We start from the raw sequence: 18,815 nt of genomic DNA on the forward strand, positions 1-18,815 counted from the left end.
ACAGAGCTTCTGGTTCCATCATCTCTTCCTGATCCTGCGATAGAAGCTCTTCACAGGATCGGGTCCTAATGGAGATGTGACACTTACACTGAGAAATAAACTTCTAGAACAAACAGAAGACGCTGTGTGAGCCGTTCAGTCTGATTGAGGTTACATTGTGTCAGAAATTCACTGGGGACTGAAGAAGATGCAGTCAGTATTTTAACACTTGTACCTTCATATACACAACCTATTGCTAAGTGATTAGGGACTACATTTTTTTTCGGGAGTGCTTCTTTAGTCAGTCATTTGCATTATTAGCAATCTGGGAGTGGTATGTGTACACTGTAGCAGGATACCATTTATCTGTACCGTAAGGCATAGGAAGCGTTCACATCTGTGCTCATAAAAAGGCTGAGTGCATGACGGGCAGCTGTTTAAATAAAGGAAAAAATGACGATCACCAGTGAGATAATGAGGTTCTGCGGAGCATTTTCTATTCTTGGTTAGTGCACCCAGGGAATTGAGCCCAGGGCGCATCCACATCATTACACACGTGGTGACCAGGAATGACACTATTTGGCTTTATATCTGCATGTAGACAGGGTTTTGTCAGCTGAGATTTATCTTACATGCGGTATAAATTCCCTAAAGAGGTGAGGGAGAATCTATACATCCTGGATTTACATTCATGAATTGTAAGTAGATGGCGTACGGTGCTAGACAAGATAATCTTATTTCCATCAAGGTGTCCTGACTAAGCTTCTTGCACGGTATTGTACGGCTGGCTGCTTTCCTGGAGTGTGCTGCCTGAATCATGGCTGTAATCCCGGTGCTGTGCGCTGAATGTTGGATTTGTGGCCTGTTTGGCTGATATCTCCTCTTGTAGATAAGTTTATTTAGTGTTCTTTTTCTCACGCAGTGGGTGCAACTGACAGAAAGCAAGACATCAGGAAGATTCCCCCAGAAAGGCCTGAAACGCTCCCACACAGACCAGAAGAGAAGGGTCAGTGCTGTGCATTATTCTACAGGAAGGAAATCTAGAAGCAGAAAATAACATTTTATTACTTAAATGCTTTTTCTCTGGAAACTCATTATGCTATTAATGTTTTTTTTAATCTATGTTTTTGCTACATTTCCATTTTCACTTTAGTTATTAGTACACAACAGGTTGACATTTTCTAAAAAATTTTTTCCCGGCTCATTTTCTGGCTTTTCTGTGTAGAATGAGTCAGATTCGGTAGAGTCATCCCATTATTATTATCAGTCAGGGCATGTCATTTATACATTGAAATCAGTAATAAAATCTTATGAAGCAATCCTATGTTTCCTGTAATAGTAATGGCAAATAAATAGATTTCCATCGTATTTAAATATATGATCAAAGGGAAATAGCTGTGTCGGAAAAATGATAATAAGAATTTGTTGGTTTATCATAAATGCATGAGCTTGATTAAATGGGTTCTCTGGCAATTGTAAAACAAAAAAAATAAATACAAATTTAAATATAAATATTTAATTTAAATATTAAACATTTTTCTAAATACCTTTATATAACAGAAATGTTCACTTTATCATCTACTGCACTCTGCCAGTATTTTAAAGATGGCAGCTGCCATTAATCACAACCCGTCCTAGATTTCATAGGACATGCAGTAGGACGGGCTGCATGAAGTAGGAGACAGAGGTCACACCAGGGCAGCGTCAGGCATCCTGAACCCAGGTTACACTGGGTTAACCATACTTGAGGCTACAGACCATGATTAGCTGTTGGCCCTCCAAGGCAACCTTTTATATAAAAAAAGTTATTAAGAACATTGTTTAAGAAAATTTTGATTCCCTAGCCAGACTTTATAATGCAATGTAAAATACAGACATGAAATGGATTCCCATAAATTGGCAAATATCACTTGTATGGGCAGTATGTGTGGGGTGTTGCCGTGGGTGGGTCTTCCCACTTATCATTAGCATTAGTACTAATATTGTATCTCCGGAAACTGTCACATTTGGTGTTAGGATTTTTTTTTTTTCTCATTTCATGCTATATAAATGTCTTATCTTTCATACAGCATGTGCTCTTCATTGGATATGTAACTGGTTATGTAATCTTACTGTGACACGTCTTTTATAACCCTCAAGTACCTATACCATGTAGTTCTAATGTTTTTAATTGCATGTTTGCTCATTGTTCTATGTGATATTTAGTTATATGCATATGCATTTTTGATAATTCACTGACTGCTCATTTACATCTTTTCCCACACTGCTTTTTTCTCTTTGTTCATGTATGTCTTTCCTTGGTGTTCGGAAAGTAAAATCTCCATTGTATTCTTAGTATTGCAAATTATACAAGTGAGGATATTCAATTTAATGATTAAGATATTTCTTTTATTGAAATCAATGAATTATCGTTCTGCTAGTCCTTTTGATTTCTCTTTCTAATTTGATCAAGCATTCTATTACAGAGAGGTCAGACCGAGAACACAAAGGGGACAGTTCACAGAAGCACTCAGTTCCCGCTATACCTCCAAAGAAGCCTCGCCCACCCAAAACAAGCACTTCTAATAAATCTGGCACTCTTCCTCCTCGGAGGCCAGAGAGACCAGCAGGACCTGTAACACATGCACGGTAAGTCTCGGACTAGAATCTAATCTTTTTTTTTTTTTTTTTATTTTATCTGAAGATTTACAATGAATTTTTTGTATATTACCACGATCCATACCCTGTCACAAATACAGTGGCATGGAAAAGTCTGGGCACCCCTGCTCAAAATGACTGTTATTGTGAACAGTTACGCAAGTTGGAGATGAAATGTTCTCTAAAAGGCTAAAGTTAAAGATGACACATTTCCTTTTTATTTTAGGCCAAAAAATTATATATAGCCATTTTAAAAATTACAAAAAGGAAAATGGGCCAATGCAAAAGTTTAGGCACCTGTCACGCTGTAGGCAACGTTAAAGGGGCAGGACGGCATACTGGGACCCGCACATGTCCCTACCACTTTAATGGGGCCCTGGCTTTCTCTTATCTCAGGGGTACCTATGATGGTTAGGAGGCCCGAGCCGCCAGCGTATCCCTGTCTCCTTTGCAGGGCCTATCAGTGGCCCCCTCCCCCCCAAAGGAGATGGACTGCACCAGTGTAGCAATACAACAAATAACAGGGTATACAGACAAGGTAACTAAAAGTCTCAAACTCACCAAATGCTCACACAACCACAGAGGAAACACAGAGAAGGGAAGAGAAGGAATAAACTAGGAAGGAAAACAGGATTAACATGCAACCAAAACAGCAGACACCAATCTCTGTAAATAAACCTCCAACACCAACACTGCGCTCCTTCAACCTCCAAGCCAGGCAGTAGAACTGATCACTGACAATAGCTGAATTCAGGACTGGGTCTATATAGAGGATCAGATTACAAAATCCACTTCAGCTGAGAGAGACCCAGCTCTCAGCAACTCAGCAATAAGGTTAACTCTTGCACTGCTGGCACAAAGCAGCCAGGTCAGAATAAAGGTGAAGAGCTTCTGTTCACTGTGTGTGAACGAGGCCCAGAGCGCTGCAGTTCTCTGGAACCTCTCTGTCGCGGTAGCCCCGTGACATCACCCTTGGAGATTTGTACGCTCAGATAACTTTGACCAAGGTTTCAGACCTTAATTAGCCTGCTAGGGTTATGGCTTATTCACTACCATTGTTAGGAAAGGCCAGGTGATGCAAATTTACCATCTTTATAAAAACCTAGCCTGCTCTAACCTTGTGCCAAAAAGCAGCAGCCATGGGCTCTTCTAAGCAGCCGATAAGCACTCTGAAAAGGAAAATGATGGAGGCCCACAAAGCAGGAGAAGACTACAAGAAGATAGCAAAGCGTTTTCAAGTTGCCCTTTCCTCAGTTCGAAATCTAGTTAAGAAATGACTATTAACAGGAGCCGTGGAGGTCAAGATAAGGTCTGGAAGAATAAATAAAATTTCAGTGAGAGCTGCTTGTTGATAGCTAGAGAGACAAATTAGACTGCAAAAGACCTTCAGAAAGATTTAGCAGACTCTCGAGTTGTGATACATTGTTCTAGTGATCAGAGACACCTTCATAAATATGGCCTTCATGGAAGAGTCATCAGAAGAAAACCTCTCTTGCGTCATCACCATAAAATTCAGAGTCCGAAGTATGCAAAAAACATCTAAACAAGCCTGGTGCATTTTGGAAACAAGTCCTGTGGTCCGACAAAGTTAAAATAGAACTCTCTGGCCACAATAAGCAAACGTATGCGTGGAAAAAAAAGGCTTAGAATTTCAGGAAAAGAACATCTCGCCAACCAATAAGCAATAGGGGTGGATCAATCATGCTTTGAAGTTATGTTGCAGCTTATGGCACGGGGAACATTTCACAGGTAGAGGGAAGAATGGATTCAATTACATTTCAAGAAATTCTTGATGTAAACATAACACCATCTGTAAAAAAGCTGAAGATGAAAAGAGGATGGCATCTACAAATGGATAATCATCCTAAACACACGTCAAAATCCACAATACACTACCTCAAAGGGCACAAGCTGGAGGTTTTACAATGGCCCTCACAGTCCCCTGATCTGAACATAGTAACATAGTAACATAGTTAGTAAGGCCGAAAAAATACATTTGTCCATCCAGTTCAGCCTATATTCCATCATAATAAATCCCCAGATTTACGTCCTTCTACAGAACGTAATGAACATCATTGAAAATCTTTGACTAGACCTCAGAATAGCAGTGCATGCAAGACGACCCAGGAATCTCACAGAAGTGGAAGAATTTTCGAAGGAAGAATGGATGAAAATCCCTCAAACAAGAATTGAAAGACTCTTGTCTGGCTACAAAAGCGTTTACAAGCTTCCACAAGGGGGTGCTACTAGGTTCTAACCATGCAGGGTGCCCAAACTTTTGCATTGGCCCATTTTTCTTTTAGTAATCTCTAAAATTTAAAAAATGAGAATATATTTATATTTTTTGTCTAAAATACAAAGGAAATGTGTCTTCTTTAAGTTTATGCCTTACAGAGATTATTTCATCTTGAACTGTTCACAATAACAGTAATTTTGACCAGGGGTGCCCAAACTTTTACATGCCTCTGCATTACACCAATACAAAACTATATAAGTAATATACATTTTATTAACTACACCAGAAAAGACACATAGAGGAGAATTTATTATCCCTGTTCACAAAGTTTCTGAGATCAAAAAAGTACACAATTTCTTTGCAATTGTAATTTGCATAAAAGTTTACTGCCTTTTTTATCCTGGCACTTTTCTAAAAAAAAAATAGCTCAGCAAAAGGTTTGAGGCGAATTGCTGCTTACCATGTACTGTACATTACAATGTGCACCATAATCTGATGAAAATTGTAGCTAAAATATATGGAAACTCTAATAGATTAGATCATGGAGATTCAGCAGGCTTCTGGTTTAAGACTAGTGTGAAAAATTCCACCAGTGTCAAACAAATATAAAATAAATAAAAAACAAACATAGGACAGAAGAAAATGCCAAGTGCTGGCATTTATTGTATGTATAGTAAGTAATCAAAATGACAGTAAAGACTGCTATACTCAGTACCCCTAGAGGAAGCCGTGGGGTGAAACGTATGTCAGTCTGAAGTGAAGGTTGCTACCTGGTCATTGTTAAAATGTGTAACATAGTAGGTAATTTATTACATTACTGATTTGTTTTCTTCCACTACCCCTGCTTATTCTTATTATTATTATTATCATGACATTCCTTGATAGTTTTGTGTTATACACATTTTACTGTGGCACTTTTTACTATTTTCTGTGATACATTATTGCCCTCATGTGGCACTGTCCTTTTTTCCTCACTTTTTTGGGGATGTTTTGATTGCTTTTATATTTGTGTCATATCTTCAAAGAGAATCTGTGACCTGATTTAACAATAAAAATGCATACATTATTATATAGGTCTCTTAGACCCAGTGAGGCTGGTGTAGTTGCAGTAAAAATCCATGTCTGGATGGCTGTTTTAGTCGTTTGGAAATGTTCCCACTGGATATGGAAATGCTCTTTAATAAAAGGATTATACTGATTTTCCATATGGTGTCATAAACCACAGTATAACCACCTCCTTGTGTGTACATGGAAGATGTCCAGTTAAAGATCTTATTATATGATCTCAGCCACTTAAATGTAATGAGGAGTTAATTGGACCCACAGAAGTGTTCTTGTGAGTAGTAAATTGAAGTATAAGCCAAGGGCAATGGCAGCCGAGACGTAGGTGACATGGAGGTGACTCCTCTGGCAGCTCTGCCATTTCAACGTGATATACTAATAGATGAGTTATATTTATCGTCCTCTGCTGGCTCAGCTTACTACAGTCATGCTGTGTTATTAATTACTGTTCATATTAGAGCGTACATAACAGTGTTTTCTGTCATCATGATCAATCCTGTGTGACAACAGTTTCAGGAGCGGACATAATGCCTCTACAGCCGGTTCAACTGCATAAGAGACAATGGGGTTGGGTGGCCAAACCAAGAACCCGATCTTTGCCAAACTGATCTATACACTACTTAACAGCAGCACAGTCATTACAACAGCCAGAGCTTTCCTCCTAATGTATATGTGCCTAGTCACAGGAGTAATGATGGATGTCCGATCCCCATGAAAGACTCCAAAGTTTAAAGTCTTAGGGGTAACGTTTCTCCTTGTGGACAGTGTCATGCCGTCCCTGACATGCCAATGTAAGGAGACCTAATTGCCATGTAATGCTCCTCTCAAAGAGGAAGAGGACTAGAACTCTATAGCGCCACCTGTTTGAAGCAACGATCTTGCAAGTCACTAAAAAGTAATGCAAAGTAATTTCATCCTAAATCCTTAATCTAAACTAATTTCTAATATACATGAATTAAAAATTCCCTTCCGTTCCCTAACTAAACTATTCATCCGCTTTTCTTTCTTTTTTTTACTACTTGCTTTATCGATGACACTTCATGTGAGAAATCCCAGTGCATGGTGGGACACTCAAATGAAGCGTCATCAGGGGGCAAAGCCTGCAGTCATCAGTGACGCTCGATTCAAGGGCTGAGCTATTTCCAGAATGACAGTGCACTCTGTGCTGCTGGCTCAGATCAGCAATAATGAGCCGGCAACAGAGCGCACTGTTAGTGTGCGTTCTATAACTACCTGGAATGCAGAGACCAACGCCGTCAGTCACTGCAAGCCGTTAGTCTTACAGCACACAGCGCACAGCATGCAGGAACTAGCCCAGCCTTTGATGACGTTTTTGTTGGGGACAGAGGCTGCGGCAGTGACCACAGCCTCTGCCTCCTGACGACGTGTCAGTAAATTATCCCAGCATGCACTGCGATTCTCAAATAAAGCATCATCAAAAAAGGAAGTAGTGAAAAAAAGAAAAGCAGTTAGATAGTGTAGTTAAGGGATGGTAGGGAAATTTCAATTCAAGTATATTAGAAATTCGTTTAGATTATGGCATTGAATAGATAGGGATTTAGGATGAAAATTACTTTGTATTTCAGACCACCCCATTAACAAGCCGCACACTAAAGGTAAATTGCACAGTAGATTTGTTCTTACAACGGCCCCAAACAAGAGTGTCACTTTGAGAATGTTAAGATACTAAACCTCCCTATGGAGTGCCTTCAGCACGTTCATATAGTAAGAACGTCAGACATGTGCATTTAGAGAATACGTTTGTTTCTTTGTGACATGTGAGCACAGGCTAATACCGTAGTTTGCTAATGTTTGGCTATCTTGATAAATAGGAGTGACAGTCCGAAGGCCGAGGTGGGAATCAGTACTGTGTCCAGCACTCCCGACAGAGACTCGTCAGACAAAAGCAATGACATTGGTAAGTCCTGAATGTCTTACTGCCTGGTTATAAATAGAGTCCGGACTCAGTCATCCACACTGACAGATTCATGCACCTCCTAAATACCAGCCTACTCCATTACTAAACCCCTGTAGGGTCCGCACACAAAGCGCTACACTAGTAACAGTAGATCTGGGGAATACTACTAACTACAATACTGAGAGGACATTCCTTCAATAGACGTATGCAAGAGTGCCGTCATCTGCAGGGGACGAGCCTCTGACAAGTGGAGAGGGATCTGTATAGCAGGAGGATTAGCCGGATTGTGCATCCTTACAAGTAATGCATATAACATTCTAAATTTCTTTTCCAATAGTCTTTATTATAATTTTAAGACATTTAAGAGAAGACGGAAGAGGGAAAAGGGAGAGGGGGATAACACACACTACAAATATAGCAAACTCTATTACAATAACGTCCAAAGTAGCAAAAGCCATATACAACAGACATAAACAATCAATAACATAAAACCATCTCTTTAACCTAAAACAATAATCTAAAATGTTGATATCAGATACTAAATCTCAACCGGACACCCAAAGTAATTAATTGCTGGAGTGTAAAGGGGAGAATGCTTTGACTTGAATTTCAAATTCCAGGAATCCCATTTATTCGTATATTTTGGAAAGAAGTTATTATTTATCGCAGATCTCCACTCCAAAGCACTGTGAATCAGAAGGGAGTCAAGAATCTCTGAAAATTTTGTAGGGTCCTTTTTTTTCCACCGTGCGGCCAGGGTGTTCTTTACAACCAACAGAATATGTATAACAATCTTCCTGGCATCAGGATAAATTTCATCCAATTCTAAGGACAAAAGCGCCATCTGTGGAGAAATACTAATATTTCTATCCAACAAGAAACTGATGTGATCATTCACTTGTTTCCACAAGTATTTTGCTTTAGGACAGCTCCAGAACAAATGATAAAGGTTTCAAGGTTGGCCACATTCTCTCCAGCACAAAATAGATGGTGTAAAATACCACCTCACCATCATTTTATAGCATGATTCTTGAAGAACCATTGAAATGTTTGAGGTATAAGAACATTTTATATCTTTTTTCCAGTGGTTTAGTTGAGGAGTAATATTTAGCTCAGATTCCCAACGTTTTATGTAAGCGTTTTTTTATAAAGAGCGAATCCTTATTAAATATCTTGTAAATATTTTATAACATTCTAAATTTCAACATCATCCAGATTGTATTTCACATTTCGATCCGATTAATGGGTCGAACACCTAAGAGATCCAACTAAAACGTAATTTTATTTCATATCAAATTAAAACATACCGTAATAAAAAAGCAGAAAATGTCACAATAGGGGACACGAAGATCAGACTCATATAGTGGATCTATACAGAGGCCATAGTAGTAACTAGTCAAATGTGCGGGTAACACATTATGTTTTAATTTGATATGAAATAAAATTATGTTTTATTTGGATCTCTTCGGTGTTCGACCCATTAATCGGATCGAAATGTGAAACATAATATTCTAAGACTAGTTCTCACATTTCTTCTTTTTTGTCACTTTGACATATATTTGGTTGGTATTTTAAAACCCAAACTGTGTTGGTATAAATAGTAGTCCGCACTTGTTCTCCAGGCATCTGAGATTGATGACCTATGCGTGTGATAGATAATAATAATCTTTATTTATATAGCGCCAACATGTTCTGCAGCGCTTTACAATCCAACAGTTCATATACAAGTCATGAGTAACATTAAACATGATACAATAATTAAAGCAAGATAATGACGACTCTGCACGTAAAAGCTTACAATCTACAATGAGATGGGAGTCAAAAAGTACAGGTGCTTCTTTACAATGATGGTCCAGCCATCTTGAGGGAAAGGGTATAGAGAAAGGCTGCACGAGATGGTCACCAGAGACTGATGGGGAGTTATGTTCAGAGAAACTGAGCTCTCTCTCTCTCGCTCTCTCTTTCTCTCTCTCTCTCTCTCTATATATATGTATGGACTTCGACTAGGGAACGTGATAGGCCGCTCTAAACAGATAAACAGATGTGTTTTTAGGGAGCGCTTAAAACTGTGTAAGTTGTGGTTAGTCCTGATATCTTGGGGTAAAGCATTCCAGAGGATTGGTGCAACTCGTGAGAAGTCTTGGAGCTGGGAGTGGGAGGTACAGATTAGTGTGAATGTTAGTCAAAAGTCAGAGCGTAACGAGCGGGTAAGCTGATAGACAGAAACGAGGGAGGAGATGTAGGGGGTGCCGCACTGTGGAGAGCTTTGTGGTTGAGAACATGCAGTTTAAATGGGATCCTGTAATGTATGGGCAGCCAGTGCAATGACTGGCAAAAAGCGGAGGCGTCCGGGTACCAATTGGCCAGATAGACGACCCTGGCTGCTGCATTAAGGATGGACTGGAGAGAGGAAAGTCAAGTGATGCCAAATAATAGAGCATGTATGGAGGCTCATGGCTGCATAGTAAATGGGAGGTATGTGTCACAGAGATGGCTGCTCTATGCCATGTATTTTCTGTAGTAAGTAAGTTAGTGCTAGTAAGCACTAAGAGGTTTGTTTTTGTGCACCTGGGATCGGGTTGTGGGTAGCTATGAGAGATGGGAGGATCTCCTCTCTGTATCTAATGACAGTCAGGCTACCTCTGGCGAGCACATGGAGGGCTGTGCGGCCCTCCAAAGAAATGTCACCCCACACCATTACTGATCCGCTGCCAAACCGGTCATGCAGAAGGATGTTGCAGGCAGCAGAGAACGGCGTCTCCAGACTCTATCACGTCTGTCACATGTGCTCAGTGTGAACTTGCTTTCATCTGTGAAGAGCACAGGGCGCCAGTGGCGAATTTGCCAATCCTGGTGTTCTGTGGCAAATGCCAAGCATCCTGCACAGTGTTGAGCTGTGAGCACAACCCCCATCTGTGGACATCAGGCACTCAGACCATCCTCATGGAGTCGGTTTCTAACCGTTTGTGCAGACATATGCACATTTGTGGCCTTCTGGAGGTCATTTTGCAGGGCTCTGGCAGTGCTCCTCCTGTTCCTCCTTGCACAAAGGCTGAGGACCTGCTGCTGGGTTGTTGCCCTCCTACGGCCCCCTCCACGTCTCCTTTTGCACTGGCCTGTCTCCTGGTATCACCTCCAGCCTCTGGTCAGTACGCTGAGAGACACAGCAAACCTTCTTGCCACAGCTTGCATTGATGTGCCATCCTGGATGAGCTGCACTACCTGAGCCACTTGTGTGGGTTGTAGAGTCCATCTCATGCTACCACGAGTGTGAAAGCACAACCAACCTTCAAAAGTGACCAAAACATCACCCAGAAAGCATTGGTACTGAGATGTGGTCTGTCGGCCCCACCTGCAGAACCACTCCTTTATTGAGTATGGAGGCTCTTGTTATGCACATGGTCTGTGTGTTGGGAGGGAGAAGGACTCCTGTGTTTTTGGCTCCAGACCAAGCCTGAGAACTGGACACTAGCCCAACCTGTGTGCCCACAGGCCTGGCTGAGCAGAACACTGCTATGGACAGTTTGTGTTGTATTTGCCTGATCTAAAGGCTGTTTATTTTCTGTTTTGCTTATGGGGTTTATGAAGCAATAAACCCCCCCATGAACTTTTAAAGGAACAAGCCTCCCGTTTTCCTCCCGTCGCACCCGAGTGAGTAAAACCCCTACAAGCATTACAGTCTCACCTCTGATTGACAGCTTTCTGTCTATGCACAGTATACACAGAAACCTGTCAAACAGTGGTGTGGGTGGGTTATACAGAACTCAGTAGTCAGGGGACTGGCAGATCTGCTGCAGATAAAACAGAGAATTTATCAAAACTGCAGCAAGCAGCCCCAGTAAGCGACAAATTGCTAAAATCAGGGTCTCTGACCCTACATCCTGCTGCTCTTAGATTAAGTAGAAAAAACTTGGTGAGAGATTCCTTTAAGAATCCTCTCTGTTCTCTAGAATTTTTAATGCTATAGTTTACAGCTTTTTCTGGTGCTTACCATTGATCAATTTTCTTGAAGTGCAGTCCTTTGTTTCACAGGTTGCAAGCGCAGCTCTGAAGCTGCCTGGATATCAGTATTTGTCCATCTTCTGTGCCCCTGCTATATTCCCTTCCATCATCAGAGAGCAGACAGTTAAGACCAGCATCTGAACCATATCACCATATGGCTGCTCCAAAGTGTCAGTCATCAGGATCGCACCATTCCTCAAGCAAACAATAAGCACTAAGTTCACTCTTAAAGAAAGTTCTCGAGAGAACCCCATTTTTGTACTCTTGCGTTGTGCAAAAATGTTGCAACTTTTCACAGTTTTTTATGCCATACTTCTGGCATAAAAGCTTTGATGAATCAAGGAACTTGTGTCTTTGTTGCCCGCTGGTCATTAGAAAGCAGCAGTGTGATTGGTTGCCATGGGTAACAAAAACAGTTTTTCTTTTAGATCGTTTTGATAAATCTACCCCAGGTCTTTGTTGTCCATAGTGACCAATCGCAACGTAGCTTTCATATTAAATTCTGCTTCTGAAAAATGAAAATTTTGCTCTGGTTGGTTACGGTGGCAACAAAAGCCAATTTTTTTTAATTTTAGACAGATTTCATAACAATTATATTTCCACAGTATTATACTGCAAAACCAAAGAAATGAGCCGAAGCATGAATTGATATATGTGCAATGTGTAGGAACATGTTCACACTGTGGCCATTTCACAGACAAAACCCAAGAAAATAAACAAAATAAGCATATACCCTGTAGTAAGTCAGGCTATGTGCACACGTTGCGGATTGGTGTGTGGATTTTTCCACACTGTTTTTGCAAAATCCGCAGGTAAACCACACTGAGGATTCCCCGCGGATTTGCAACGGTGATTGTGCGGATTCCACCTGTGGTTTTACACCTGCGGATTCCAATTGAGGAGCAGGTGTAAACCGCTACGGAATCCGCACAAAGAATTGATATGCTGCGGAAAAAACACCGCTGCATTTCCGTGCTTTTTTTTCCGCAGCATTTGCACTGCGGATTTAGTTTTCCATAGGTTTACAGTCATGGCCAAAAGTATTAACACCCCTGCAATTCTGTCAGATAATACTCAGTTTCTTCCTGAAAATGATTGCAATCACAAATTCTTTGGTATTATTATCTTTATTTAATTTGTCTTAAATGAAAAAAACACAAAAAGAATTGTCCTAAAGCCAAATTGGATATAATTCCACACCAAACATAAAAAGGGGGTGGACAAAAGTATTAGCACCGTTCAAAAAATCATGTGATGCTTCTCTAATTTGTGTAATTATCAGCACCTGTAACTTATCTGTGGCACCTAACAGGTGTTGGCAATAACTAAATCACACTTGCAGCCAGTTGACATGGATTAAAGTTGACTCAACCTCTGTACTGTGTCCTTGTGTGTACCACATTGAGCATGGAGAAAAGTAAGAAGACCAAAGAACTGTCTGAGGACTTGAGAAACCAAATTGTGAGGAAGCATGAGTAATCTCAAGGCTACAAGTCCATCTCCAAAGACCTGAATGTTCCTGTGTCTACCGTGCGCAGTGTCATCAAGAAGTTTAAAGCCCATGGCACTGTGGCTAACCTCCCTAGATGTGGACGGAAAAGAAAAATTGACGAGAGATTTCAACACAAGATTGTGCGGATGTTGGATAAAGAACCTCGACTAACATCCAAACAAGTTCAAGCTGCCCTGCAGTCCGAGAGTACAACAGTGTCAACCCGTACTATCTGTTGGCGTCTGAATGAAAAGGGAATGTATGGTAGGAGACCCAGGAAGACCCCACTTCTTACCCCGAGACATAAAAAAGCCAGGCTGGAGTTTGCCAAAACTTACCTGAAAAAGCCTAAAACGTTTTGGAAGAATGTTCTCTGGTCCGATGAGACAAAAGGAGAGCTTTTTGGGCAAAGGCATCAACATAGAGTTTACACGGGGAAAAAAAGAGGCATTCAAAGAAAAGAACACGGTCCCTACAGTCAAACATGGCGGAGGTTCCCTGATGTTTTGGGGTTCCTTTGCTGCCTCTGGCACTGGACTGCTGGACCATGTGCATGGCATTATGAAGTCTGAAGACTACCAACAAATTTTGCAGCATAATGTAGGGCCCAGTGTGAGAAAGCTGGGTCTCCCTCAGAGGTCATGGGTCTTCCAGCAGGACAATGACCCAAAAGACCCTTCAAAAAGCACTAGAAAATGGTTTGAGAGAAAGCACTAAAGACTTCTAAGGTGGCCAGCAGTCCAGACCTGAATCCCATAGAACACCTGTGGAGAGATCTAAAAATGGCAGTTTGGAGAAAGCACCCTTCAAATATCAGGGACCTTGAGCAGTTTGCCAGAGAAGAATGGTCTAAAATTCCAGCAGGGCATTGTAAGAAACTCATTGATGGTTACCGGAAGCGGTTAGTCACAGTTATTTTGGCTAAAGGTTGTGCAACCAAGTATTAGGCTGAGGGTGCCAATACTTTTGTCTGGCCCATTTTTGGAGTTTTGTGTGAAATGATCAATGTTTTGCTTTTTGCTTCATTCTCTTTTGTGTTTTTTCATTTAAGACAAATTAAATGAAGATAATAATACCAAAGAATTTGTGATTTCAATCATTTTCAGGAAGAAACTGAGTATTATCTGACAGAATTGCAGGGGTGTTAATACTTTTGGCCATGACTGCACATGGTACTGTACAACGCATGGGAAACTGCTGCAGATCTGCAGCGTCAGATCCGCAACATGTGCACATAGCCTAAATAGTACTAGTACTGTACATGTAAATTACATACTGGTGGTGCTACTCTACATTGTAGTAATCATTGCGCTCTGATGACCTCTCACTTTTAAGCTCAGTTGCAGCACTGTTAGGCCTCCCTCACATGAGAGTACAACACGGCCGAGTGATATCCAATGTTTTATCGGAAAGCTCTCGGACCAATGTTATACTGTGGAGCAGAGGAGATCTGCTATTTTTTTCTCATGCCGATTCTCATGCTGCGATTGGGATTGCGCACACCCATACAAGTCTATGGGTATGTGTGAAGTGCAGTCCAGCATCCGTGGACTCAGACAATGGAAAATATGGAGAAATTAGGTACTCCATCTTCTGCGCACCTGTGCTGCGATTCTTCCATGCGAGAGAATCGGATCACACTAAGATGACACTTGGATCAGACTCTGACCGAGTTTTTGCCGAGTGTCATTTCCATAATCTGTCCGATTTGCTCACACGAGAGAATCTTCGCTCATGTAACCCTCGCCTAAAAGGTGATGAAAACTGTGCTTGGAGAGCATCTTTTCTAGTAAGTAGTAAGGCCACATTCACATCTGAATCCACTGGAATTTAAAGACGACCTTTCATTGGATTTTTTTTATTTCAACTGAAACTGAGGACCTTCTCCAATTTGTTCTGCTTCCCTGATTATAGAACAGTTTTTCTTATGTACTCTACCCTTCTTGTCCCTAGGTAGTAATTGTTCACTTTTTCCCTTCAACCAACTGGGCTTGTACAACAGAAGTTCTCTGTGGGCGTTTGCTTTTTTTCCTCTGATGCTGGCCAATCAGAGCACAGCTACGCCCACAGAGCTGTTCTATGGTAGACGCCCAGTTGGTCGAAGGGAATTTCTTACCAGTGAGTATAACTTTGTAACTGCGGGGCAGAAAATTAAAAGTAAAACTGTTCCATTACCAGTTTAGCAGCGCCAATTAGAGAAGGTATTTGGTTTACATTTTAAAAATCTAGTGAGACGTCCTCTTTAAGGGCATGTGTATGTTTGGAAATATAGTGGATTCCTTCTGTAAAAGGTTATTTAACCAATTGTATGGAAGCAGGTAAAATCCATGGCAGAATCCACATAATTTCTTATAGTATCATCCAAGATTTGCAAGGCTGTAATTTGAATAGCTGGCTATAAACTTGTCCGGTATGATGACATATTCTGAAATGTTAAAGGGGTTGTCCAAGTCATATAAATTATTGCTAGTGGCAGCAATAGTGCTGAAATAATAAAGTCATGTATACTCCACCTCCATCCCAATGCTGCTCCCCCCTGTGTGCTATTGTTTTGGCTTCAGATTTCACAGCCTATGTACCACTTGTGACATCTCCAGCCAATCATTGGCCTCGGCTTTATATCGCAAGATAACACTAAGGCCAGTGATTGCCTGTAGATATGGCACATGAACTGTGAGATCTGCAGCCAATCATTGGCCTCGGCTTTATACAGCAAGATAACACTAAGGCCAGTTATTGCCTGTAGATATGGCACATGGACTGTGACACCTGCAGCCAATTACTGGCCTCGGCTTCATGCAGCAAGATAAGACTAAGGCCAGTCATTGCCTGTAGATATGGCACATGGACTGTGACACCTGCAGCCAATTACTAGCCTCGGCTTTATACAGCAAGATAACACTAAGGCCAGTGATTGCCTGTAGATATGGCACATGGACTGTGACATCTGCAGCCGATTACTAGCCTCGGCTTCATACAGCAAGATAACACTAAGGCAAGTGATTGCCTGTAGATATAGCACATGGACTGTGAGTTCTGCAGCCAATTACTGGCCTCGGCTTTGTACAGCAAGATAACACTAAGGCCAGTGATTGCCTGTAGATATGGCACATGGACTGTGACATCTGCAGCCAATTACTAGCCTCGGCTTTATACAGCAAGATAACACTAAGGCCAGTGATTGCCTGTAGATATGGCACATGGACTGTGACATCTGCAGCCAATTACTGGCCTCGGTTTTATACAGCAAGATAACACTAAGGCCAGTGATTGCCTGTAGATATGGCACATGGACTGTGACATCTGCAGCCAATTACTGGCCTCGGTTTATACAGCAAGATAACACTAAGGCCAGTGATTGCCTGTAGATATGGCACATGGACTGTGACATCTGCAGCCATTTACTGGCCTCGGCTTCATACAGCAAGATAACACTAAGGCCAGTGATTGCCTGTAGATATTGCACATGGACTGTGAGATCTGCAGCCAATTACTGGCCTCGGCTTTATAGAGCAAGATAACACTAAGGCCAGTGATTGCCTGTACATATGGCACATGGACTGTGACATCTTAAGCCATAGTAAACAGTAAACTAAGCATTGGAGATGCAGCGCTGGGTCCGGAGAGGAGCGTGAGTATTTATGGTTTCATTATTTTAGGACTATTACTGCCAGTAGCAACTTTCTACAGAATTCTGACAACCCCTTTAACCAACTTGTGCCAATAACTTCACTTTCTAGCTACAGACTTTTGTGCAGTTGTAATCCCTTAATGGCCTTGTAATGATGATATGTGAGATGGTATTTCATATATAATATTTCCCGGAGTAGTGTATTTTAGGACTGTTCTTACATTTAGTCTTTGAGGTGACATTATTTTTGGACAAAAGCCAGATATTACTTTGTCACTGGAACATTTCCTCATATCTTAAATCATTTTGCTAAATCAAAGAAATGTCAATTTCATATCTGTATTCATGGAATACAGCAGTGAAAATAAAAATGATGTCTCTTTCAGACAATGCTGTCTGCTGTCTCATCATGGGTAATTAGTATATAATAGATTTTCAGCACATTATATTGGAAAAATAACACTATGGAACCTTAATGGTGCATTGACATGGGAGACCCCAATTAAACTGTGGCACTTGGGCAATCCTGAATTAGACTGGTTTCACACATCCTGATATTTCCAGTACCAGAAAAATGGTACCGGGGATGTCAGTGTCTGTGTTTCCGTGTGTGTAATATTTGCGACACACGTGTGGCTACCTTGTGCCAGCCGTGTGATGCATCAGTACCAGACGGATGGGCGCCAGGGAAGAAGCGGTAAAGTAAGAGCTGGCGCCGGCTACTGAAGACGGCTCTCATCATTCTCCCCTGCTCTGTTGGCGATTAGCGTGAGCAGGGGAGAATGATGAGAGTTATGTTCAAGTGATAACAATGACAGCAGGTGGTGGCTTTTGGGACTATTACTCCCATCAGCCTACACCTGCTGCCGCTAATAACAGTGACAGCAGGAGCAGCTGATGAGAGTATTACTCACCCGCCACCTGCGCTATAAGTAAATAATTTTTTTTTAAAATCAGCGTATGGACCCCTCTATTTTTGATAATCAGCCTTGCTGAAACTGACAGGTGAGGGTTGCAGGGTTGCCTGGCTGGTTTTAGAAAATACAGGGGAACCCACGCTGTTTTTTTCATTTAATTATTTATTTGTAGCGCAGGCGGTGGGCGATGAATACCACATCAGCTGCTCCTGCTGTCACTGTCATTAGGGGTAGTTGGAGTGTAGGCTGATGGGCGTAATAGTCGCAAAAGCCGCCATCTGCTGTTAGTGTTGTCACTTGAATATAACTCTCATCATTGTCCCCTGCTCATGCTGATCGCGGGCATAGCAGTGGAGAATGATTATATCCGTCTTCAGTACCTGGCGCCAGGGAACAGCGGTTACTGTACCGCTGTTTCTCAGGCACAAGGACGTGTCATATGCATGACATACCAGTGTGTCAGTGTCATCTGTGTGCACTTGTGCGGGACGTTTGTGCTGACTGTAAAAAATGGAGATGTCAGCGTGTTTTTTCCACAGACACACGGTCCGTAGAAACACACTGACATGTGCACAGACCTATTCACTTGAATGGTTCTATGTATGTCAGTGTCTCTGGTACGTGTGAAAACTGTCACCACAGGTACTGGACACACTGATGTGTGAAAGAGCCCTTATAGAATGCAGTTGTTCTCACTTAAATGTGTTGTGTTTCAGAATGGGCTTACAGATGTAGAAAATAACAAACTCCGCTACACTCACCCTCCCCAGGTCCAACGCTGCCTCTGACCTGTCTTGTTTTGACAGTCTACAGTGGTGGTGACATCACAACTACAGCTCGCATGCAGCCAATCATTGGGCTCAGTGGTAATGCCAATGTAGAGTATGAGTCTAGTGATTAGCTGCAGCAGTCTTGTTGACTTTAGTTGTGACATCTGCAGC

At 41.5% G+C, this 18,815-nt stretch overlaps 1 protein-coding gene across 2 annotated transcripts in view; it reads left to right on the plus strand.

The window, feature by feature from the left end:
- The window catches only part of SH3KBP1 (SH3 domain containing kinase binding protein 1), a 497,532-nt gene that overhangs the window by 414,878 nt on the left and 63,839 nt on the right, over nt 1-18,815 (plus strand). For both annotated transcript variants that reach the window (XM_069761512.1, XM_069761513.1), the window contains 3 exons: nt 902-985; nt 2,445-2,607; nt 7,747-7,832. In XM_069761512.1, the coding sequence (XP_069617613.1) occupies nt 902-985; nt 2,445-2,607; nt 7,747-7,832 (333 nt within the window). The remainder of the gene's footprint in view (nt 1-901; nt 986-2,444; nt 2,608-7,746; nt 7,833-18,815) is intronic.

This window comes from Ranitomeya imitator, chromosome 3, assembly GCF_032444005.1.
Source record: "Ranitomeya imitator isolate aRanImi1 chromosome 3, aRanImi1.pri, whole genome shotgun sequence".
Classification (NCBI taxonomy): domain Eukaryota; kingdom Metazoa; phylum Chordata; class Amphibia; order Anura; family Dendrobatidae; genus Ranitomeya; species Ranitomeya imitator.